We start from the raw sequence: 25,338 nt of genomic DNA, 5'->3' as shown, positions 1-25,338 counted from the left end.
TGCTCAGAATCTGAATAGAAATCGTCCTTCAGATGTAAAAACACGTCTACCAACTTCCGTTTACGTCGCACAACCCCTTCTCGGTGTCGCGATGTCTTTATCCGTCAGTTTCTATGTGATCCTAAATATCTTTCTATAACCTCAAAATATTTAACAGTCGAAGAATATCGTCTAGAATGTAACAGAGGATGTTATGATAAAAAGGTTTCGTCGGGAACTGACCGTCAGGAACCTGTAATCATGTTACTAAAAATTCTGTCAGTAATCTCACGCTGTTGGTAAAATCCTATGGGACCAAACTGCTGAGGTCGTCGGTCCCTGGGACTACAAGCTACTTAATCCTACTTAAATCAACTTCGGCTAAGGACAACACACACATACCCATGCCCGAGAGAAGACTCGAACCTCGACGGGGTAGCCGCGGGAACAAGGCGATTGAGACCGCGTGATTACCCTGTCCGGTGATATCGCTCTGATCGCATGCATGTTCCACATGGAAGATTACTATTATTGACAAAGTAACCTGCTAAAGGCAAATGATCGCACCTGGGCCCTCCTTGATGGATAATTTATGAGGTCAAGGTCGTATAGGTCCTTCAAGAGGACTGTTGTACGTTTATGTAGTTTCAGTTTAGTCATGGGAAGATGAGTGAATAAATATGGAACAGTCTCATGTTAATAATTATTTGATAATTATTGGAACAAAAAAGTACACTTGTTTCTTATGATTATGCAAAATGAGTGTTATAAGAACTACGTGTGGCCTATACCATGGGAAGACAAAGACCTCGTTCACAAAATATTAACAAAGTCCACAAAAATCTAATACATCGTATGGTGAATGAGGAACACGTATAGTTTAAATTCAGCTACGAACGAAATAGAATTTATGGAAGAACTGACTGCAACCCACATTACTGCACACTGTGTCCCATTATACTACGCAGAATGGTTCAAGCGGCTCTGACCACTATAGGACTTAACATCTGTGGTCATCAGTCCCCTAGAACTTAGAACTAGTTAAACCTAACTAACCTAAGGATATCACACACACCCATACCCGAGGCAGGATTCGAACCTGCGACCGTAGCAGTCGCGCGGTTCCGGACTGAGTGCCTGAAGAATGGTTCTATACAGAAACTACCTCTGCAGCAAGTATTACCTCGTCTTCTGATACACGTGCACACATATGTCCAGACTGTAATACTCATTATAAGCTTTCACGTACAAACCCTGGTAGTATTTATGAATCTTCCCCTTCTCTCTCGATATAAATCAGAGCAGCCTCACTTCCGAATTACTACCATACGTCACTCAGACAAGAACGGAATAGAGCTCACTGGAACCATTTGTTCGCCTTCAAAGTATAGGCTATGCTGCGCACTCTTACATACATAAAACTCCAGTTGGCCGAGCCACCGCCCGCAACAAAGAACGGAGTATACTGATGAAATTGCTACGTTTTTAGCAGTCATTTACAAACGTTCGCTCGACGAAGCATCCATAAAGCCGGAGGTGACTCGGGTCACACCAAAAAGAAAGAATATAGTAGTTCACCGGTTTACAGAGGCATATCATTGACATAATTGTTCGTAGTAGTCTGGAGCATGTACTGTGTTCGAATACTTCAAAGCCAACGATCTTTTGGCTCAATTATTTCACATTTCTATACTTCCAGAATTCTTTGAGCTCATTCCTCACAAACGTCTTATAATCAAATTGTACGCCTATGGTCGTGCGACAAGATTCACAATTTCGTGTAACAATATTTCGTAATACTTGATGGGAAGCCTTAGAGTGGAACAGAAGTAATGTCTGAGGCTCCCCAAAAAAGTGATATAGACCCCATGATGTTCCTAATCGAGAGAACCGATTTAGGGGACGGTCTGAGATTCCTTCTGAGATTATTGTCAGATGACGCTGTCGTTTACCGTCTAGTAAATTCGTCAGAAGTTCAAGATGAATTAAGAATGATTCACATAGTTATATGCATGTGCGAAAAGTGTCAATTGACACTGAACAATAAAAAGTTTGATGTCCACTACATGAGTACTACAAAAATTCCACTAATTTTTTCTTGCAGTATAAATCAGACAAATTAAAGTTTGTCCATTCGACTAAATACCAAGTAATCACAATTACGAACAACTTAAAAAGGAACCATCTCAATGATAATGTTACGATGGTGTCAGTAATCAAAATACTGCTTTTAACTAGCCGGACATCCAGTAATAGAAAATCTAATATAGAGATTGCCTACAACAAGCTTGTCCTTCCTCTTCTGCAGTATTGCTGCGTGGTACCATATTCTTGCCATTTAGGATTGACTGAGGCAATTCAGAAAGTTCTAAGAAAGACAGTTCGTTTTGTATTGTTGTGAAATAGGGCAGATAGCGCTGCAGATATGACAAAAGAATTCAGGTAGCAATCACTTAAACAACCTCATGAATCCATGGACCCTGCATGTTAGCAGATGAGTGATATGAGGCTCTTGATACGTCCAGATACGACTATGACAGATGTTACATAAGTAATCATACTGTCTGATTAACTGCATCCATTCATGTCCATTGTGCCTTCCGACGGACTTGGGACATTCCAGCAGGATAATGCGACACCACACATGTCCAAAATAGCTACAGAGCGGCTACAGGAAAACTCTTGTGAGTTTAAACACTTCCGCTGACCACCAAACTCCCGTGATATGAACATTATTGAGCAGATCTGGGATGTCTTGCAACGTACTATTCAGAAGAGGTCTCCACCTCCTCGTACTCTCACGGATTTATGGACAACCCTGCAGGATTCATAGTGTCTTTTCCTTCCAGTACGACTTCAGACATTAGTCGTCGTTTCTACGTCATGTTGCTGCACTTGTGCTTGCTCGAGGGGGCCCTAACGATATTAGGCAGGTGTACCAGTTTTTTTGGCTCTTCGTTGTAGGTTATTTCGTATTCATTTAATTAGACAATGTCGTAGTATGTCGCTGTTAGTGGCAAGGCAGGCATCCTGAACGGCGAATCCCTCGAGTGAACGGCACTGCCTCTCGAGGCCGTCGCGTGTTGGTATCCCTGCAGGCCATCAGCACAACTGTCTCCGGTAATGGTCGGCAGTTTGCCGGCGAATTACTGCGCTGGAATTGTCCGTCATTTCCAGGCCGCACACACAGCCGTAGGGCTGACCTCGGTCAACATGCCACGTCATAACAATTTCATCACTACTCGTCACCCGAACCACTTCTCGTAAATGGAAAATTCTGCGCGCTGACGGTTCTAGGCGCTTCAGTCCGGAACTGCGAGACTGGTACGGTCGCAGGTTCGAATCTTGTATCGGGCATGGATGTATGTGGTGTCCTTAGGTTAGTTAGGTTCAAGTAGTTCTAAGTTCCATGGGACTGATGACCTCATAAGTCCCATAGTGCTCAGAGCCATTTGAACCATTTTGGGCAATGTTCTTGCCGTTACTCCAGTCTTTCTTAAACCTCTCCACGCTGAAAATGGAACACACACATTTCCTTCCTCGTGGAATTTCTATTTCACTCTTATAGTTCATGTGTTTGATATTGACTGAATTGGAATTAGACACTAAGATACTCCTTATAGTAATATGGGGTACCATATAAGACAGCCTATATTTCTTCAGTACAGATGCACACCAAGCTCGAATTCTTACGGGAATAGGTCAATTTCCACGAGTAATGAGTATAATTGGCAAAGGGCATACATTAGTAAAGCATGGATTTAACCTCCTGGAACCCCTGTTACCGTACACTGTATGTCAAGCTTAAAAAATTCTCCGCTAGATGGCAGCATGACATAGTCCTTCTCTCCTTGCTGCTGACATCTAGGAAGTATTTTGTGTACTTCAACCTGAGCTTCTGTTCACAGTGTCTCTCTAAAGAATAATTTTAAAAAATGGCAGCAACCAGTTCGCGCCGTGAAAGGTAACTGTAAATCACTAGTTATAGCTTTAGTTTTAGCACACATAACAAAGCAAGACTTATTTATAAATTTCTGAGGATTACGTTAAGAAGAAAAGAATGATTTTGTGTTAAGTTTTACTTCAGGTAATGAATGACTTTCACAATCGAGAGGTTCAGTATCCTGTGTTTGGGACTCTGCTTAACTAGCTTCATTAGTAGAATTTTACATTACAGTTTCATATGGAAAATCTGTTTTTTTAATTTATGAAACAGTATGTTCATTAATAATATGTTACTAATATTGTTAATAGTCACAAGTGGCCATTACATTAAAACATTTAAATATAACAGTGGTAATTACTTTTATTTCAGATGATGAAATTTTACCATATCTGGAGGAATTGCTAGAATGCTCCAATGAGGCTGAAGGAGATATTTCTGACGATGATGATGTTTCAGAAAATGATAGCACCAGTGACTCCGCCACTGCTACAGTATATAAATGAATGCGAATCTGACAGTGAAGATTCAGAAGTAGAATCTGAGATGAGATATTTGTAGAACAGCAATTAAACAATAATTTTACTGTCCCAAAACCTCTCAGAGATTTTCTCCTTTCGGTTGTAAGTGCTAATTTATGACCATATAACAAAGAATCAACATGTATTCAAGTAAGTTAAATTAATCTATTTTAAATTGTAGGTTCCTCTTCCGATTGCACTGAGGAGCCACTGGCGAGGAAGACCTTTCAACCAAATTTCAGTAACAATTTCCCAACCAACACTGCCTCCAACAGACACTAGCAACTACCAATACGTTGATTACTTTATACAGTGCCTGGACGATGACATGTTGCAACTCAGAGTTGAGAAAACCTGTCACACTTATGCTAAAGTGGATGGCTGGCGTCAAGTTTTAGATTTCACTGAACTGAAGATGTTTTGTGGCACATGCCTGATCATGAGCTGTCCGTATGTATTGGGATAACAGATTGAGAATACCTGTGATAAGTGATAACAGGACTAGAAACAGATTATTCGTAATTAGGGCCAGTTTGAAAGTTGTGTTTGATGATGATGTCAAAGAAGAAGAAATAAAAAATGTCAGGCAATGGAAATTACGCCCTCTGACCACAAAAATTACAGAAGTGCGTTTGGAGCAAGAAACAAAGGCAGATGTGGCAGTAGACGAGATGATGGAACCATTTTCCAATGTGAGTAACCTGAAGTAGTGCCTACTGCCCAAACAAATCCCGATGGACTTTGCTTGGGGGCTTAATTAAATAAAATGCAAATAATTTTAGTTTTAGTAGCTGTGTGTCGGGTTACGAAGTCTCGTAACCGGTTGGCCCTGAGCAGTATTACTGCGCTATCTGACTGCATAAAATAATAACAAAGAATGAAAGGAAATTTCCGTTAACACAATTAATTAATTAAGTCCCCAGCTACTATAAAAGCTACGAAACAACAGAGCACAAGTGTAACTGTTCTGTGTGTGGCAGTGTGATTCAACGTACTCAACTGGCACGGTTCTTCCTCAATACGACAAGATGTTTTAAACACCATGTACAATGAAGTAATTAAGAAACCAGAAATACTATAACTGCATATAGAAACCAGAATTACAGTCTAATACATAAACACACAGCCAAATACTTTGTTCACTGAACCTGTAACCAAGAAGCATTGTTATTTAGGAAATTAGAAACAAAAAAATTTTTGTTGCCTTCATATATATTGATGAAAAATACACTGCGATCATTGAAACATTCCCAATCAAAAAGCATCTGCTGTCTCGTGCAACAGAACAACTGCACACGACATACCCGCAGCTAGTACTGCCCACGACATCCTCTCAACAAGCACTGCCCACGGCAACCTCTGCATTACTACTGCCAGTGGAGGCGGCTGAATAATACTCTTTGGCGCATTCTCTGGCGCTTTTACTCAGTGTAGCCACCTTTCATATGCTCCTCCTCCACGGGCTACAATTTGATGGTATTTTTGCCAGCATTGGTGGTGAAAATACCACCAAATTCGTCCAAAAAATACAGACAAAAATAAAAGATAATATTAATAAGTAAATATCACATAAGTAAATAAATTTTAGCTTTCCACTGACCCTTCAATAACCTAATATATAAAATACAGTAAGGAATACAAATGCTTGCATACACGTGATTTACATAATAATCTACACAAGTATCATTCAATCAATGGCACTAGCAATGACAAATACGTGTAGGTAAGAGTCTCATTACATTTCATAAACAGTAAATGCACGAAAAATCAGTTTATACAAATATTCACATAAAATCTTTTCATTAGTTCAATAAACAGGACGTACCCCTCAGAGTAGTTGACAGTTCCAACAGTAGCACCCTGAAATTATCAACAGGTGCAAATAACAGTCTCATAACATTTTATAAACAGCATTTAAACAGCTCCAACAGTGGCACCCAGAAATGGCGAGCAGGCGCAGAGACTAACAAGTGACATTATCTCAGTAGCAGCAGTTCCGTCAATGGCACCCATCAATGTTGAACAGGTGCAGACAGCAACAAGTAACATTATCTCAGTAGAAGCAGTTTCATCAGTGGCACCCAGCAATGTTGAACAGGTGCAGAAAGCAACAAGTGACATTATTTCAGTAGAAGCAGTTCCATCGATGGCACCCAGTAATGTTGAACAGGTGCAGGTAACAGTCCATAATATTCAGTATCATTAATCAAACAGTTCATCAGAGTTTATCAGCTGAAATTAAACATTTTCAAGTGGGGCCCATCAATGATGATAGGTGCAAACACGAACAACAGTTTTAATGCACACACAATTGCTTTTACAAAGTTATTATCGATGCTTTCACACTAAACATACAAATTATAATAAACACGCAAATGATTTCAGATAATTGTCATATTAACTATTACAAATACCCAAAAATCATAAACACACAAATGATATCAAATAATTGTCATATTAACTATTACAAATACACGAAAATCAGTGAACCTATAATATTTTTGGGTGTCAGTGCAAGCCACAACAAACAAGTAAAATAATATTTAGGAGGTAGGCCAGTACCAATTATTTGGGATTAGGAAAGGAAAACACACAAAACACACTCACTCATCTTTCTAATTGAATAGTGTTAACTCTGTAAATGCAATTATGTCAAAAATTTGATGTTCAACATGTGTATCAAGTAGTAGTGGCAACAGTGTACAACAGTCAATAATAGTTAGTCAACCTCATAGTTATCATGTCAAGACCAATGTTTGCCACGCTAAATCAAATGTATGGTTGCTGAAGAACTGTCAGTGTGCCAAAAAATGCAAATACTTCCTCTCCCAAAAAAGTATATGCTGCTCACTGATTTAACAAAGTGTGCGTGTAGACAATCTTCCTTCCACTTGAGTGTTCTAGTCTGCCATCTTCATGCTCCTTGTTTCATATAAACCAACAAAAAAAATATGCTCCTCACTTACTGTACCTCTTATCCACCAAAACTCCAATAATCATTAGCGTCACATAATCTTAATACTTCAATAATACCTCTTACGTCGATACACATAAACCTTATCATCAACATCATTTACCTTACCTCTTGTCCACCAAAACTCCAATAATCATCAACTTCACACAATCTCAATACCTCAATAATACCTCTTCAATGCGTCGATACATATAAACCTTATCACCAACATCATTTCACTTCCATAACAACTCTTTCCTCTAGTCAGTACAGATAAAATCCTAATGCAAACTTCAATTCATCATCCCATACAATCTGGAGATACAATGTCCACACACAACCTCTGTGTAATCCATCTGACCCAAATCTTCTACTCATTATGAATTATAAAATATATTTTGGTTACCTTGTCCATCATTAAATAAAAGAAATGCATACATGACCTCTAACAGCCTTCAGTTTTAATAACTTTCAGTAAATAAGTAAGAGTACGGAGTGTGAATGGTCGTAATATTTCACAGTGTGTACACCACTTCAAGAATCATGGCAAAACAGAAGCAAACTTGTGGAGTATTTCTTGTGTAAAGTGTCACTTGCTATTTCAATTGCTCACGAAGAATGCAGTGTAATAACTGTCAACGGTCTAAACCTAGTGTTGGTATGTCATGTCATAGGTTCCTTCCTATTAGCATAAACTTATACAGCTTCCATAAAACTTCCAGCTCATGTGACTTCAAAGAAGTTCCTTGTACCAATGTCATTCGTAGAATTATAGCAGTTCATTTTCTTATCTTAAAATATAAGGCATTGAGGGTAAGCAGAACATGCAATAGCGAATAAATATATCAGTAGAGATCAGAATGTTAACAAGTGGATGTAGCACAATCCCTATAACGAGGCTCTGCCAAGCGAACAATTTATAATTAATACCATAGTGTTACCTAGACTTCATGTTCGTACACCATGTATCATCATTTCTATTTGCCAAATTAAAGAGTAGTTATGACAACAAAACAGAAATGTGGAAATATGCAATCCATACGCAAGCAGCAAATATATATCTTACATAATAAACAGGTCATTAGCATCATATCATCATAAGCAAATAAATGTTCATATGTAATCTTAATAAGTAAACATGAAGGCACCAGCAGATAAATTAGAAATTATAACCTACATACATAACCATATGTGTATAACAACCCTGTTCATTAATCAATCATTGTCAAAATGAGTTAACACAAAGTATAAATCACGTAACCGCGAGCAGCAAATTACGTCTAAAGTACGTATCTAAGTGGAAATATGTTTCCTGAAAAATAAACTCAATTAATAGTTACCTTCTTACTTTATTACTTTCTTCTTCAAAATTACATTCTTCCTGAATTTCTCTCGATAGCAAGTCCTCTTAACGTCGGACACACACAGAATTTACCTGGAGTTCTTAAATATTTTATACAACTGTATCCTGAAAAAAAACTGAAAGTTAATAACATAATTTATCAAGTCACTAAATGTTTATACTGAATTTAATCAGAGAAATTAGACTGTGTATTTGTTTACGGCTGTCAGTGCATTCGCACTGAGCGCTCGATCAGCTGTAGGTACACGTGACGTAGGAAGTAATTGTTTGCGGTCAACGACTGCCTTGTGCGGAGCACAGCCTTCACTGTTGCTTTGAGTATGTGCCGCCGCCAGAACACGGCGCGGTATCCTTGCATTCTCTGCGTGTTTACGTATAACTGTTAGTTTCTCAAAAGTATGTCATTCCACAAAAATTTTAGCGTTCGATATATGATGTATTCCCTTAGAGCGCCGAGATTTAAGAGTTTCTACTTCGACAGTGTTATCATGAATAATTTTGCGAACTCTATATGGACCGTTATAAAGCAGAAAAAAATTTGCGACACAAGCCTTTTCCTTTGTGAGACAATCGGTGGGACTTAATTAACACCTGTTGACCAACTGACAAGGTTTTTAAACGACCAGGATGTTAAGCTGATTTCTCTCTTCTAGCAGCCGCAGATGTAATATTTTGTAGAGCCAGGTTGACTTCAGAATGCCGCAGTTTCCGTGAAGGCGGAAAAGGAACGATTTCAGAAATGCGATTTGTCGGTGCTTTATTTTTTAATATCAATATAGGCGGTAAAGAATTTGAAGCATAAGGGAGTTCACTCAGAATGTTTTGAAAAATATGAAGATACTGATCCCAAGTTCTGTGATTCTGATGACAATAAAGTCGACACAGTTTATTGATTTCCTTCATCCACCTCTCTGAAGCGTTAGGTTGAGGGTGAAAAACTGAAATGAAAATTGGTTTAATCTTACGACGCCGTAGAGTATGAAGCCAAACTGTGATCCATTATCTGATATAACCTTATCAACATGACCCACTTCTTTAAGAAAATGTTTCACGAATGCATTAAATATTGAACGAGCTGTTGCTTTGCGTAAAGGTGTAAAACACACGTATTTTGATGTCAATTCCACTGCTACCAAAATGTACGCAAAACCATTAGTAGAATGAACCACTGCACCGAACAAATAGACTTGTAGCTATCTCCTTTAATTTCGCTGGAGTGATAGGAAACATCGGTGCTCTGTGAGAAATATTTGGCGGCTTAGCCTTTTGACATAATTTGCATTTGGCAAGAACAGATCGAATACGTTTATCCATACTAATGAAGTAGCAATTATCTCGTAATTTATGAAAGCATTTTCTGGGACCAAAGTGTGCATAACTGAAATGTGAATACAAAATCAATTTATTAACCCACTCATCAGGAATTCAAACTAACCAAACAGAGTTGTCGACCGATTTTCGTTTAAAAGGAATATCATTGCGAACTTAATAATACTGTCTAATCGCTACGCTTTCCTTTCTCCTCCACTTCTCCTTAATGTCCTTCGAGATTGGATCCTTAGTTTGCTCCTTAGCGATGTCCTGGAGCGAAGACGAATAAAATTTTCAAACGCAAAACCTTGAATATACATCAAACAATAATTGTTTTCTTTGCAGTCCTCCTCAGCACTTTGTTTCAAACCTATAGGTGCTCGTGATAAAGCATCAGCAATAATATTCGAAGAACCCTGTATGTAAACAATACTAAAGTCAAATTCCTGTAGATACAGCACCCATCGTGACAATCTTCCATGAGTTAATTTTGTTGACATGAGAAATTCCAGAGCTCGATGATCAGTGTCAACCTTAGTTTGTCTGCCATACAAAAAGATGCGAAATTTTGTGAAAGCCCAAACAACAGCCAAGGCTTCAAGTTCCGTAATCGAATAATTCTTTTCTGATTTAGAAAGAACACGACTTCCAAATGCAATAGTTTTCTGTACTACAACGCCATTTTCTTCTATCTCTTGAAATAAGTGTGCACCTAGGCCTTTGTATGATGAGTCCGTCGCCAAACAAAAATCTTTATAGATAAATCCGGACGTGAAAGAAGTGGAGCAGCAACTAAAGCATCACGAAGTTTTTTAAATTCTGATTGAGCTTCCTCATCCCAACACCAATTAGAATTCTTTCCAGACAGTTCACATAAACGAGGTGTGGCCAAATTGTCCAATCTAACAAAACGTCTAAGAAAATTACAGACTCCAAGGAAACTACGAACATCACTTTTTGTAGTAGGAACAGCATAACTACGAATAGTTTCTAGTTTCTCTGGATCAGGAAGAACACCTTCTGTAGAAATAATACGACCAAGAAATTTCACCTGAGAACGACCAAATTCAGATTTTTCCAAGTTCACTGTAACGCCAACTCTTGCAAAAATGCGTAATAATGAATCCAAAATTTTGTTATGCTCTCTCCAAGAACGTTTAGCAATAAGAATATCGTCAACATATGAAGTAATATCGTCACGAAGATAAACAGGTAAAATTTCGTTTAAACTACGAATGAATGCTGCATAAGATACAGTAAATCCAAACGGTAATTTCCGAAATCACTTTTGGGTAAAATAGTCATACCCGGTTATTCTTTACCAACGCTCAAGATAGATTGATAGTTGAAGAGTTGTCTTGATAGATACATAGAATAGTAAAAGAGTAGGCAGCGGTGCAGAAACCTAAAAGGGAAATAGCACCACTACAGCTCGGGGCCCTGTGCACGCTACGGCACATATTCACTTAGTGTAGCGAATCCCATGAGGACTTAAATAGCCGCACATAAATTCCAGTTTGTAACTTAGTGGCCAATTTGGTGGAAGTGCGTACATAAATTTATCTAACCATGAAAATGGATGTATGTCATTCTTAGAATTGCGAACGATCTTAAATTTCGGAACAGTTAGAAAGCGTTTATAGTCAAAGTTTTCGCCTCGTGGCGACAAAGACCTACCGCGTCTGTCCCAGTCCCAATGTCGACTATTGTCATGTTCCCGCGCCTGGCGCTCTCTTGTTGCATCTCGTAAATAGAATAAATTATTTTCTTCAAAACCCGCTGCTTTCGGTGATTCCAAATTTCTTCTACTGTCCTTTCCTGCTATTTCAATTTGTTTAACTTGCTTTCGTAACGCCTCAAATTCCCTTTTAACGCGTTCATTAAATTTTCCCTGATTTTCTACATGTTTATCTCCTCAACTCTTTCCGATAAGTCACCTATTTGTTCTTTCTGTTTATTTACGTCTTCCGTAAGTGCCGCGATTCGGATTTCAGTATTGACACATTTAATAGTTAACTGTTCATATTGTTTTGTTAGGTCATTTATTCTGTCATTTGGTACTGATTACTCGATTCTTTCAAATATTTCTTCCTTACCGTGTGCATGTTGTAAATTTAACTTCGAAAATTTTTGTACTATCAGGCGATCTCTCTCTACCTGTTCTCAATCCTGTTCCTTTTGTTTAGTTTCCATTGAAATTAATCTATTATTGTGAGCATTCAAAAACGGTTGTACTTCTTTTCTAATTTCTTTCTTTAATTGATCTTTCATTTTAAAAAAAAAAAAACATGCCGTTGTTCATGAGTCTAACCATGTTTCCTTTGTTCCCATATCCGTTTTAATTGTTCCTATTTGTGATCCTACTGTTTTCAGTTCAGATCTTAGCTCTGTCTCCATTGTGCCCATACCAGTTTCAATTGTTTCTATTTGTGAGTCTAGCCATGTTGCCCATGTTCCCCTATCAGTTTCTAACCGTGATCCCAAATTTAATATGGCACTCATCAACTGCTCAATATTAACTGGTTCGAAATTCTTTTCACCCTAACATTTCCCATAAAACTAACTTCCATCGTCATAGCACTAAAGCTATCTGTGTTAGATACTATTTCAAAATCTTCTATCATTAATCTCGTATTCTGTGAATTTTTTGATTGTGAAAAATTTTGAACTTGTTCCGGACTATTTTCCCGGCTTATTAAATTGTTTTCTACTTCAATATTCATCCTACTGTTCTCCTGTGTTGGCGAGTTCGCCATGTTAACAATTTCGTCATTCTGACTATCCATCATTTTTGCCTTTTTCATCGATCACGTAATCATTTACAAAACATACAAAACTTGTCACTATACGAAAATTACACACAATATAACACTTTATCACCAACAATACCATTCACACGAAATACTTCCCGACAAACACGATTAACGAACAATTGAAATCTTTATAATTGCACAAAATTGTCAAACCCGTATACAAGACATAAAAAATTAAATGCTTCAAAAATACCGTCAGAAGAATGACAAGACAACTATATGCAATATAGACTGCAATTACTAAACTACACATTACCACAACAATACTACTGTCTGCTATTTTTACTATCAAAAGAATTCCAAGGGATGATCCTGGCAGGATCGCCACGTGCATGGGGACTTAATTAAATAAAATGCAAATAATTTTAGTTTTAGTAGCTGTGTGACCGGTTATGAAGTCTCGTAATCGGTTGGCCCTGAGTAGTATTACTACCCAATCTGACTGCACAGAATAACAACGAAGAATGAAAGGAAATTTCCGTTAACACAATTAATTAATTAAGTCCCCAGCAACTAGAAAAGATACGAAACAAGAAAGCACAAGTGAAACTGTTCTGTGTGTGGCAGTGTGATTCAAAGTACACACCTGACACGGTTCTCCCTCAATACGACAAGATATTTTAAACACCATATACAATGAAGTAATTAAAAAATCAGAAATGCTATAATTGCATATAGAAACCAGAATTACAGTGTAATACATGAACACAAGCCAAATACTTTGTTTACTGAACCTGTAACCAAGAGGCATTGTTATTTAGGAAATTTGAAATAAAATTTTTTTGTTACCTTCATATATATTGACGAAAAATACACTGCGATCATTGAAACATTCCCAATCAAAAAGCATCTGCTGTCTCGTGCAACAGAACAACTGCACACGACGTACCCGCAGCTAGTACTGCCCACGACATCCTCTCAACAAGCACTGCCCACAGCAACCTCAGTACAACTACTGTCCACGGCAACCTCTGCACTACTACTGCCAGTGGAGGCGGCTGAATAATACTCTTTGGTGCAATCTCTGGCGCTGTGACTCAGTGTAGCCACCTTTCAACTTTAAATTTTATCAGGGGAATACCACACACCCTGATTCTACTTACGAACGACTTGGCTTAGATGAATTGAGTGTAATTCAGTTGACTGAAAGTCCTACGCCTGAACATTCAATCCATCATGACAGATTTTTCACCAGTGTGAAGCTGGTACGTGAGCTTCTGAAAAAAGGTTTCACTTCAACTGGCACTATCCAGAAAACAGGATACCCAAGGAGTCAAGACTGGAAACTGACAAGGAACTTACTATGGAAGACAGAGTGTCATCAGATATGCTGAAACGTCCCCTTAGAACAATTTATACACGACTGGTCTATGTGAAACGTCCTCTTCGAACAATTATACACGACTGTGCTTAAACTGACACACAATAGTTTTTAGCGCAACGCAATCTGACTTTCAATAATCCCCACAAGAGAATGGCCCTGACTAACATTAACCTATATGTTTCACAAATCACTTACCTCACAAAAATCTTCGTTACTCGAACTACTGCAATACAGCGAGCGCCACTACTCCCAGCTAACTACAAGATTCAAACTACGGGAGTCACTAACTACTGATAGGCACAGTTAGCCAATGAAAGATTTTAATACAGAACAAACAATGTATTTAGCTTTATAGTCATAATATATATATCAGTTCATGACACCAAGTCTTACAAATTTCAAAACTCCGCCATCTCTCTCCCCACGTCCACCACCGCGGGCGGCTCACCTCCAAATGCGCAACGCTACGCGCTGTTAACATCCAGCTGCCCAACACTACGATAGCGAGTATTACAACAATGCCAACCAGCCACAGACTGCACACTGCACAGCCAGTGATTTTCATACAGAGCGCTACGTGGCGGCTGTGTTACCAATAAAAAAACCTAAACAGCGTACTTACAATGCTTGTCCATTATGATGGAATGACTGAAAGAGTGTAATGGTAATGTCGTCTGTCCAAGGTGTGAACTCAACAGACAAGTGCTTACGGTACGGTAAAAAGGATAAGACTCAGATTGAAGTCACTATCCTGCAACACGTACTGGCGCAGCATTTTGAACATGTATAACTGCATATCGGTCGGACTGTGTGGTACCGACATTATGGCCTACTTTTCACGTGACGTCCATCAGCTCCTTCGGCAAACAGGTGGATAGGTGGCGTTAGACCTATTCGTTGGACAGCATGATCAACAGTTCTGGACCTTTTCCTGTAGGGATATATGAAGAGTAACCATTTACGACACAGCTGCGCGGTGTGGGCGTGTGGTCTAGGGCGCCTTGTCACGGTTCGCGCGGCTTTCCACGCAGGAGGCTCGAGTCCTTAGCGTAAGTTAGTTTAAGTTAGATTAAATAGCGTGTAAGTTTAGGGTCCGATGACCTCAGCAGTTTGGTCCCATAGAAACTTACCACAAATTTCCAGATTTACGAGACTCCTGTGGAGTCGTAGGACGATTTCCTCGCCCTTGTCACTGAGGGCATTCCAAAAACATTATTCGCACTTGCAGCGGCACTCGTGGTCGCCAGCTCGAGCATATGTTTTAGTTCACGTGCAGCGTATCTGCTGACGATCTTTCAATGTCGTTTACCTTCCAAGCGGCGCATTGCTGGACAAGGAGTTTATCACCAGATATTGCTCTCCTGAGTCCCCTCCACGACTGCTATATTTGTGGAATGGGGATTCTGACCCACACTATCTACAGTTAAATTTTAGTGACGAAGAACTGTCTATTAATCGATTACGTAACGTTCCTCTGCATTCCTCCCGCCCACGTCCTCCGATAAAGGAGCGGAAGCGTGACGTCACATCTGGGGAGAGCTGTCGTCCGGCGGTGCTTGAGTTTAGTGTTGTTGTTTACGGGTGAGCCTGCTGGCCGATAGTCGGCCACGCCTCGGGCTGCGCCAGGCCGCGGCGCTGCGGCTCGAGTCGTAAACGGGCGCGCGGCACTTAACCGGCAGCCGGCCGCCGCCAAACAAACAGACGCGTCTGGGAGCGCGACCAGCGCCGGGTAGCGACGGCGACTGCTGCACTACGCGCGCCGCTCTGGCCACCTACGTACATCTGTGGTCGCCGATGTAGTTCACACTAAAAGATTTGCAAGGGTTGTAAAAAGTCAGCGGGCACCCCTAAGTGCAGCACACTGGTCGCTTTGGAGCGCTGTAGGTGGCCTTCTCGCACCCCACCACTGACGTAAGTGACGCCAGTTAACTAGTCTGTATGGCCCCGTGAGTTATTTGGCATCGGTTCCTTGAGATGGGTCGACGTGCTGACGTGACAGAATGATAGGAAACGTCTATAGTGTTTCGCACGCGCCACGATCACACCGTGAATGGAGCTACCCCGATTTGATGGTGTTACAGCGCAGACTCTCGCCGCGCGTTTAGAGGCGCCATGTCACGCACTGCGCGGCCGCTTCTGCCGGAGTTTCGTGTTCCCCTCGGACATGTGTGTGTGTGTGTGTGTGTGTGTGTGTGTGTGTGTGTGTGTGTGTGTGTGTGTGTGTGAGTGTGTGTGTGTTGTTCTTAGTTAAGTTAGTTTAAGTTAGTTTACGTAGTGTGTAAGCCTAGTGACCGATGACAACAGCAGTTTGGTCCCTTAGGAATTCACACAATTTCGGAGACTCAACAGTGTCTGCAAAGAATATTGTGTCACTTGTAGCCAAGTGATACGATGTAACAACAGTGATCGTAAATAGATCTTTACAGACAAGGACCATAGACGAGTGTCACACTTTATCAATGAGTCGGTTGCAAACATGACAGATATTTCTGCTGTTGGTGTATGCAGACCCATCTCAACCAGTGAACATTGCGAAGAGGCTCGCATGCTAGCGACATTGTGTTTAAAAAGCAAAAGGGTACTCATCACAGTAGCAATAATGCAGCACGGCCTCAATGGGCTGTATAAGTGACGAGTAGCTGACTGAAGGTGTTTAGTCTGGTCCAACGCGTCGCTGATTTGCTTATTTTCGAACGATGTAAGAAGTCGAGTAGTCTGCCGTCGAGGAGAATCTGTACTGGTTTGGTGGTGTGGGCACCACCTTGCACAGGCCATCAGAAGGTGTTCTTTCTGCTGTATGCTTGGACCTCTATGTCTGGCGTCCGATGGCCTTCCTTTGTGACAGCCGCCTGTTCATCCGTGGACTGTTTCGTAATGAGGTACAACGGGAAAAGTTGAAGCAACACATTACATTCCTCCACAGTCAGGAGTTGTGTTGCAGCATGGAAAGGCTTGATAAGCTGTGCCAGTGGAGGAGCCGTTTCCTGAGTGCTTTGCATTCCTTATGAGATGCCGTGAAGAACGTGCGGTTCCGAAATTTGCCGAAATTCGACCAGGTTGTAGTCAGAAACCTCAAGACACGTGCCAGCCGAAGCACGTTACAGGAGGTGACCACAACTCTCGTATGTTACGGGATCATCCCTCATTTAGCTTAAGTGCCTCATTGCCCCGATAAAGTACATACGGAACGCATATTGTGCCGTTTTTCATTAACCGTCCTGTATATTTTCAAATAGCTTGTGTTAAGTAACGAAATGGACAAAAAATGTTTTCGCATGCAAAGAATAAAGAAAATACACTCTTTGACCAAACCATACTGTAGGAGGCACTATTTTTGAAGTGCTTTGATTGATACTACGTAATGCTTTCAAATGGCGAGCAGTTTGTCACTTCGCTTTCTTTTCGAATTGCGTATTTCTCCATGCTGTCACGTTTATAAATATAATTATAGACGCTTAGAATCACAATTTACGTTATCTGGTGTGATGCATTGCATAATTTTGACCGGAATACCGAAACGAAAGTGTGCATCAACTGATGAGATTAAAGCTGATTTTCCATTTCTGAAATTATAACTGCAAAATGTGAAATTGTTTTGTACGTTGTGTGGAAGTACTTTTTCATTTTACAAACGTAGTCGATCTGATGTTATGCATTGTAAGCAGCCTGTTTAAGTGTTTGTATGTTGGCAGCGCGACAGACTGCATTAATAACTCTGACAGCGTTGTGTATCCTCTGTAAGAGACTCTGTGGCTGGTCGGACTTGCAGTTGGAGGTGAATAGCAAGCAGTGATGGAGGTTGTAAGTTAATAGTTAGCATTGATGGATGTTAGAGGTCTGAAGTGTTAGCGCGAGCAGACGGTCTGGACGTAGCCGTCATGGAGATTTAATATTATTGAAGATTATATAATCTTTTGGAACTAGATGTCACGGACGATTATATAATTTTTTGAACTGGATATCGTATTATTGCGGCAACATTTGCTAAATACATTGTTTGCTCTGCAACAAAGTCTTTCCTTTGCTTACCTCATTCCTATTAGAACTTAGAGCCTACAGTAGTTAGGATCTTTTATGTAGCTGGCTGTATTGGTGCTTGCTGTATCCCTGCAGTTCGTGTAATGAAGATTTTCTGTGAGGTAAGTGACTTATGAAATGTATGGGTTATTGTTAGGATTTCTTCTATTTCAGGGCCATTCTTTTGTGTTAATTATTTGAACAGTCAGACTGTATTTGTGTTGTACTTGTCAGGAATATTTCTGTAGTCATAAATGAAATGATAAAGACAATCAAAATGACAGTTAGTTCAGTTTGACTCAGCAATTTAAGCAGGTTCACTTGCATTCTGTTTTCCTCAGCAGTTTCAGAATAAAATTAAGCAGTTTCATTTTCTCAGTTATTGCAGTTTAAGTAAAAACATTATTAAATTTAGAAGATTCAGCATTACATTAATGTGGATAAACGAACTAACTGATTCAAGCAAAACGTCGTCCCAAAGTATGATGTGTTTCGTTACAAAGCTTGAAAAAGAGCCATTATGAATCATAATGAAGAGCGTCTTACTGCTCAAGAACGTTTGTTAGCTTTCCATAACCGTTCCTTCAAGTCAGTGGACTGTACTGCTCAGTCGTCATCAAGCTCTCTGAGAAGAAATTCGGGAATAAACTATGTATTTATAAAAGCAAATGTGTCAGTTCCCAATTCATTGCATCAAGTTTACGAGGAACTCAAAGATGCTAAATGTATTTTAGTTATGATGGACACTTCTAATCACGAAAGTGTAAAATTGATACCAGTGCTAGTTAGATGGTTTGTGCCAAGTAAGAGCATTCGAGTAAAGGTGTTAGACTTTCAGGATATAACACATGAAACAGTTGATTTTAGAATAAATTATGCTACCGACACTCTTAATAAATTTCGTCTGAAATATAAAATTGTTGCGTTATATGCTGACAACTGCAACACAAACTTCTGAGGTGCAGGAAGAAAGGAACAAAACAATGTTTTTGCAAGGTTTAAGTTTTTACTGACAAGAAACAGTCGTGATGTAGGTCGTGCAGCGCAAGTAGTGCATAATACAAACCAGTGCTGATATTCTCCCAGTACATATAGAAACAATTGTAAACAAAGTTTTTCAGTATTTTCACGTTTGAACAACTCGTGTTGAAGAACTGAAAGAATTTCTAGAGACTTCTGAATAGGTATATTAACAGGTGCTTTATAATGTTAAAAGCGAACAGAAGGCTTGCCTTGCCTGCTGTTAATAGAATTATTGATATTTAAGACTCAAGTCCTAGTTTTTGTATTTCGAAAAATGTCCTAACTTAAAATGAATCTTTATGGATCCTCAGTTACAACCTAGGCTTTATTTTATTCAGATCCAGATGAAATATTTTCACCAACAATAACAAATGTTAATGTAGGAGAAACGTCAGCAAGCACCTAACTAGGTTCAGCTTGACTATCATTTTCTTTCGAAGTCGGTTCAGCAAAACCTTATAACCTCATCTACATTTGATGAAAATATTTTGAAAGAAGTGAAGATGAAGATTATAAGGAAGTGAATCACGTTAAAATAAATGCGACATGGAAAACTATTAATTAAGAACTGGTAAGTGAGTTGACGGAAAAGATCAATTTTCTTGCTTCTTAAGACACCTGAGGTAAAAATTTGCAGCTCATTACTGGCATCGCCGGCCGGGGTGGCCGTGCGGTTTTAGGCGCTACAGTCTGGAGCCGAGCGACCGCTACGGTCGCAGGTTCGAATTCTGCTTCGGGCATGGATGTGTGTGATGTCCTTATGTTAGTTAGATTTAATTAGTCCTACGTTCTAGGTGACTGCGTCGGTTCTACCTCTACCTTCCACCAATGCAGCTGCAGAAAAAGTGTTTTCTTATGACAGAAGCTTTATGGGTTGATGAAAAGGCTAGGTTTATTGTGGAAACTGTTAAAGAAATAATCATAGCTAAGACTCATTTTAGGATACTTCATGCGTTGATTTTTATAAAATTCTATTTCTAAACTCCTGAATGACATACATTCTTCTGCGGAACATACAAAAAAATAAATAAATTCTGAAGCTACCCATGGACATACTTACAAGCCAACTGAGAGTGAGGAATAAATAACAAATGTAAATAATAATCAGTATTGACTCTCGTTAAGGACCTCATTATATTAAAGTGATATAGTGTGTTTGGACAAGACAACAACCAAACAATAACTCTATTGAAAATCCATGATATTTCTGTTTTCTTAGTAGGCCTACAGTTACCTATCTAGTTGTAGCATAAACCAAGTAATTTAACACAAGCTTATGTGTAGACACAATATTTACAAAAGTTTTTCAGAAAGTGTCGACTCACGTGAACTTCTCATTAGTGTCTCATATCTAGATTTTCGAAATGTGGTCATTCTGCTTTACTCGCTCGTGCCAAGTGGTCAAATAATTCAGCTGCTGGACGTTGGAATGCATTGACGGTGTCACGAGGGCCTTCACAAAGTCACTGGGCTTCAAAAAACCAAACTGTAGGGTTTATCAACATCTTTTGATCCTCCCTGCAAGACTGTCATCAATCTGATTGCCAAGTTGCTGGATGAGGACAAGGTTCAGTTCTCAGCAAAGGACTCAGTTTTGGACCCACTAATAAATCCGCAGTTATCACGCAATTATAAGCTGAGTTGAACAGGCAGCTGCATGAATTGCACCTGAAGCAGATGAAGAAGTATGTCGAGAAAAATGTCGTACTCTCGAGCGAACTAATCAAATGAAACCATCTGGGAGAGAGCCAATTATTATTTACCTCAACAGGATTACACGATGAGATGCGAGGCCTACTAGAACACACTGCATACTGGAAAAACGACACTGATCCTAGCAGCAAACTGGTGCTCCTCAAAATGTCCAGTTTGACAGGCAATGTTATTAAGAAGCTGCGACAGAGAGCACAAATAACACTGAGAATTTATGGTAATGAGAAACCTGCTTCGTGATCTTCCCTTACACACAGAATGTAGTGTTACAGGAACTTACAATGTGCGATTATTCTGAAATGCTAGTCATTTTCATATCCAAACGTGGAAAACACTTCACGCCAATTTGAAGTTTGCTACATACAGTCCTCTATCGACAGTGACTGGTAGTGTGCTCTTAAATTGAAAATTCAAGAACTTTCGGTACATAAAAAATAAAACAAAATAATATGCGTTCTATGTGATGAAATTTTCCGACTTTGTACCTGACACAGCGGTAATATGTTGTTTTTGTTCAGGCTTACAATGTAGACATAATTAGGTCCTACATTGGGCACCATTTACAACTGGCATTAGTTTTAATTAAGGTCATGCTGCTATTGAACCACGTGTTGATAAGAAAATTTTTCTCCATAGCATTTATTAATTGTTAAAATATGCGGTTGAATGCAACGTTGGTAATCATTAAAAAACAAAAGGATAATATTTGGAAGATGAGGAAATGTAAATATCATTTCATGCTCATCTTATTCCTACTCAATTTTTATGTTTTGGACTAAGTTAGACTGATTGCAGGCCTGTTACCGGGTGCCGCAGAGGTTAAATCCCCTCTCCCCCCCCCCCCCCCCCCCCATAGAGGAGATGGTCCTCGATAGCCGGTAGAGGACACCACGACCGCGTTGCTCTTGTACGGCGAGCGCGCAACTGCCTCGCCACGTGAGAGCGCAGGCCACGCGGCCGGTATTTAGACAGTTGCACAGACCACTGCAATGCAGTTCAGAGCTCGCACTTGGTACCTACGGGACAATCTTCTCTGTACCAGAACTGTTGGATAACTACGTTGCATCTCACCCGGTTATTCTCTCTGGCTGCGTCTTGGACTTTTCTCTCCGCTGCTCTTGATCTTGTTGTCATCGTTGTTGCGATTGCTTTGCGTGGCGCCTCGTTGTCGTAAGGTTATTTGTGTTTGTGCTGGCTTCTTGTCTTGTCCGTAGTCTGTAGCGCTTTGTTCTCCATGCCGTTGGTTTCGGTTACTCTTCCGTACGCGGTTCTTCTGCCTGGCGGCCTCCTCCGGTCCTGCATTCACCGGCTGCCGTGGACATAGCATTGGCGACATGGGTAAAGGAAACTATTTCGTAGCATGGAACGCACTATTGACTAGCTTGCTGGAACAACAGCAGCAGTTACTGCAGCAACAGCAACTCCAGCTAGATTTGTTACAACAATCGCTTCAGATTCACGTAGACAATCCCACAGCACACGAGGGCCAGTTGCACCAGGCTTCAGTTCCTCCCACTACTGACGGCTCTACACATCCTCCGTCGTCCTCATACCACAATGACACTAAGAAGGACTCGTACACATAAAGGCATCGTCTCAAAACAGATATCCTCGGCCTTTCAAGTCGCTGATCATTCATTGCAGTGATCGTTTTGTCTTAGGCTTGACCTGAAACGTTGCTTCTGCTCCGAAAGTTGGCCCCTGTGTCAGACACTGTCGCGCTCTCGTTTCAGGAGATTTGCGTTCTGTTGGTTCATTCAAATTCATTCCCAGTGACACCTTGCGGTTGCCTCCAGGCTCAAGTTCTATAGATACCACAAACAGCCGGAACAGTCATTAACTTACAAAGTCTCAGCCGAAAATGTGATTTCACTTACGCCACTCAAAGCTGAAGGCTTCATATACAGTGATATTGATTCGTGAAGTAGTGGTCCAGCTTTTGCCAGATCCGGAGGTCTGCGCTGCGGCGTTAAAACTAGACGGCCCCTGGTGGAGGATATTTATCAGATCCAACACTCGTTCGAAATCGCACTGGCGGCTGATGAACTATTAATGGCGAGAGTACAAGTTGTGGCTGGCCGTCCACGCAACTCCACTCTCGCTCCCTAGGTATAGAGCAGCTCCCAAACAGCAACGTTGTGATTCGTCCTTGTCCGACATCTGTGTGGGATTTGGGCCTTCGATCACGCCTCGTCGTACATGACGATCGCCAGTCCCTTAGTACCCACAGTGCTTCTCCACCCAATTCCCGGTGGTCTGTCTATATCGCAGATGGTCCAGCACGCTTTGTGCAAAGGAGGGCACCTTCGATCAGTGTGACGCAGCCGTGCTTCCCCACAGGAACACTGTCCATGCATTGCAGTCTGTGGTTGCAGTGGACGACCCTTACATGCGCAAGTTATTTCTCACAATCCGCATATTTCAGGAGATCGTGCGTTTTCAGGTTGGCACTGGGGCCACTGATTCTCTGATTAGTTAGGCAACGTATGAACGACTAGGCTCACCTGAGTTGTCTCATCCCTCACAGCGTTAATGGAGAACGGAAATAACCTCTCGCCTTTCATGGGCAGTTCTTGGCCATAGCTGTCTAGAAACATGTTACTTGGCTCATTACGCTTTTCGTTGTCGACTTCCCACTGGCTACTAAAATGTTTGGCCTCGACGCCTTTACACTATTTGGGTTTTCTATCGCCGATGGAGTTACAGAGTTGTATCCACTGCAGTTTCTTTCTAGGAAATGGTTCACCTCTGCTTGGCATTTGCATTACTAATTTAGCCGGATTTCGGGTGCGCCAAGTGTTCTCAGAAATATATCACCATTCGGCCTCACGCCTTGCCTCACTTTCACCAAGTGACGCCCATTCCTGTGGTTTTACATATTACAGTGAAGCAGGAGCTGGATCGTCTCCAGACTGCTGGAGATATCGATCCTGTGAAATGAAGCGTATGGGCCATCCCCCTCGTCATATTCAATAAGCCCAATTGTTCTCTTCGATGATGTGGGAATTTCATGGCTACTATCAATGATCAATCGCTGGTTGAAAGTTATACTACACTCTGGACAGAAGACGCCTTAACAAACTTGATAGTGGGGAATAATACTCAAAGATCGACCTTGCTGAAGCCTACCTTCAGTTGCTTTCAACTGATGAATCTCATAACACTGTTGTCGTCAACATGTCCTTTGAATTATATAAGTGACTCCCATTTGGTATTGCCTTTACATCATCATTTTTCCGAAGGTTTCTAGAGCTCTTGTAGTGCATTCCACCTTTTGCGAATTGCATGGATAATCTCATAGTTATGGTACCCTCCCATCAGAAGTACTTGCAAAATCTCTACACTGTCTTTACACTCTGTAGGATGAAGATCTGCGTTGTTGTTTGGAGAAGTGTCGGTCTTTTCAACTCAAAGTAGAGTATTTGGGGCATTGTCTCACCAAAGAGAGAATCATGTCTGTGGTCAGAATGCTGCCATCATCAATTCTCTTCCCTGCCAAAGAACCTATACAAACTGCATTTGTTTTTGGCCAAAGTCAACTAGTACTCCAAGTTTCTACCCCTGGAAGACCACGTTACGCAGTTCAATCGTGCCCTACCGCGGTATCCCTGCCTGTGACCAGGCTTTTAGTCAATTAAAAACCATGCTGAAATCCGTCCCTTGTCTCAGGCCTTTTTCTACCAGAAGTCTATTGGTTGTGGCAGCTTGCATATCTACTTATAGGTTCTGGTGCACAGGAATAAGGGTAGCTACAAACAGCCAATTGCTTATACGCCCGATACATTGACACCCGCACAACGCAACTACTAAGAGATCGAAAGGAGGCATTGTTGGTAGTGTTTCCCATTAACAATATTCATGTCTCATTCCATGTTCATTCTCATTACGGATCAAAATCCCTTGATTACCTTATATGGGCCTTGTTCAAACCTCCCAGAGTGAATGGTTCAGTGATTACCGTGCTGAGCACTGATCTTGGGCGCTTACAATAACGCCATCTTGTTTAAACCCACGGCGTAACATTCTAACACCAAGGCTTTGTCACGTCTACCCACCGGACTGGGCACTGATTTCGAACAACGGTAGGTGCTTCCACAATGATACTGCACAGCAACATCCTTTGGATGGTTCCCTCATTGAGTCCACATGTGTCTCCGCTGCCACGTGCCGCAACCCCACCCTGCCGCTTGTCCTCCAATGTGTGACCCACGGCTGGAGAACCTACCTCACCGGCCAGTTGACGACCGAGCTCAAACCCTGGAAACTACTTTCTTACAGACTCTCGATTATCGGTGATGTTTTCGATACGGAAACTGACAAGCATGGACTGGTGGTTTCTGCCGAAATGAAGCAATGAGTCCTGTACTTTCTCCATTGG

General features: G+C 40.7%; 1 protein-coding gene across 1 annotated transcript in view; it reads right to left on the bottom strand.

Moving 5' to 3' along the window:
* LOC126335869 (G-protein coupled receptor GRL101-like) overlaps positions 1-14,842 on the bottom strand; it is a 697,223-nt gene extending 682,381 nt beyond the window's left edge. The window contains exon 1 of the mRNA XM_049999341.1: positions 14,830-14,842. Coding sequence (XP_049855298.1) covers positions 14,830-14,842 — 13 coding nt within the window. The remainder of the gene's footprint in view (positions 1-14,829) is intronic.
* Between the last annotated feature and the right edge of the window lie 10,496 nt (positions 14,843-25,338).

Source organism: Schistocerca gregaria, chromosome 2, assembly GCF_023897955.1.
Source record: "Schistocerca gregaria isolate iqSchGreg1 chromosome 2, iqSchGreg1.2, whole genome shotgun sequence".
Taxonomy (NCBI): Eukaryota; Metazoa; Arthropoda; class Insecta; order Orthoptera; family Acrididae; genus Schistocerca; species Schistocerca gregaria.
This window is presented reverse-complemented; position numbering and strand designations above follow the sequence as displayed.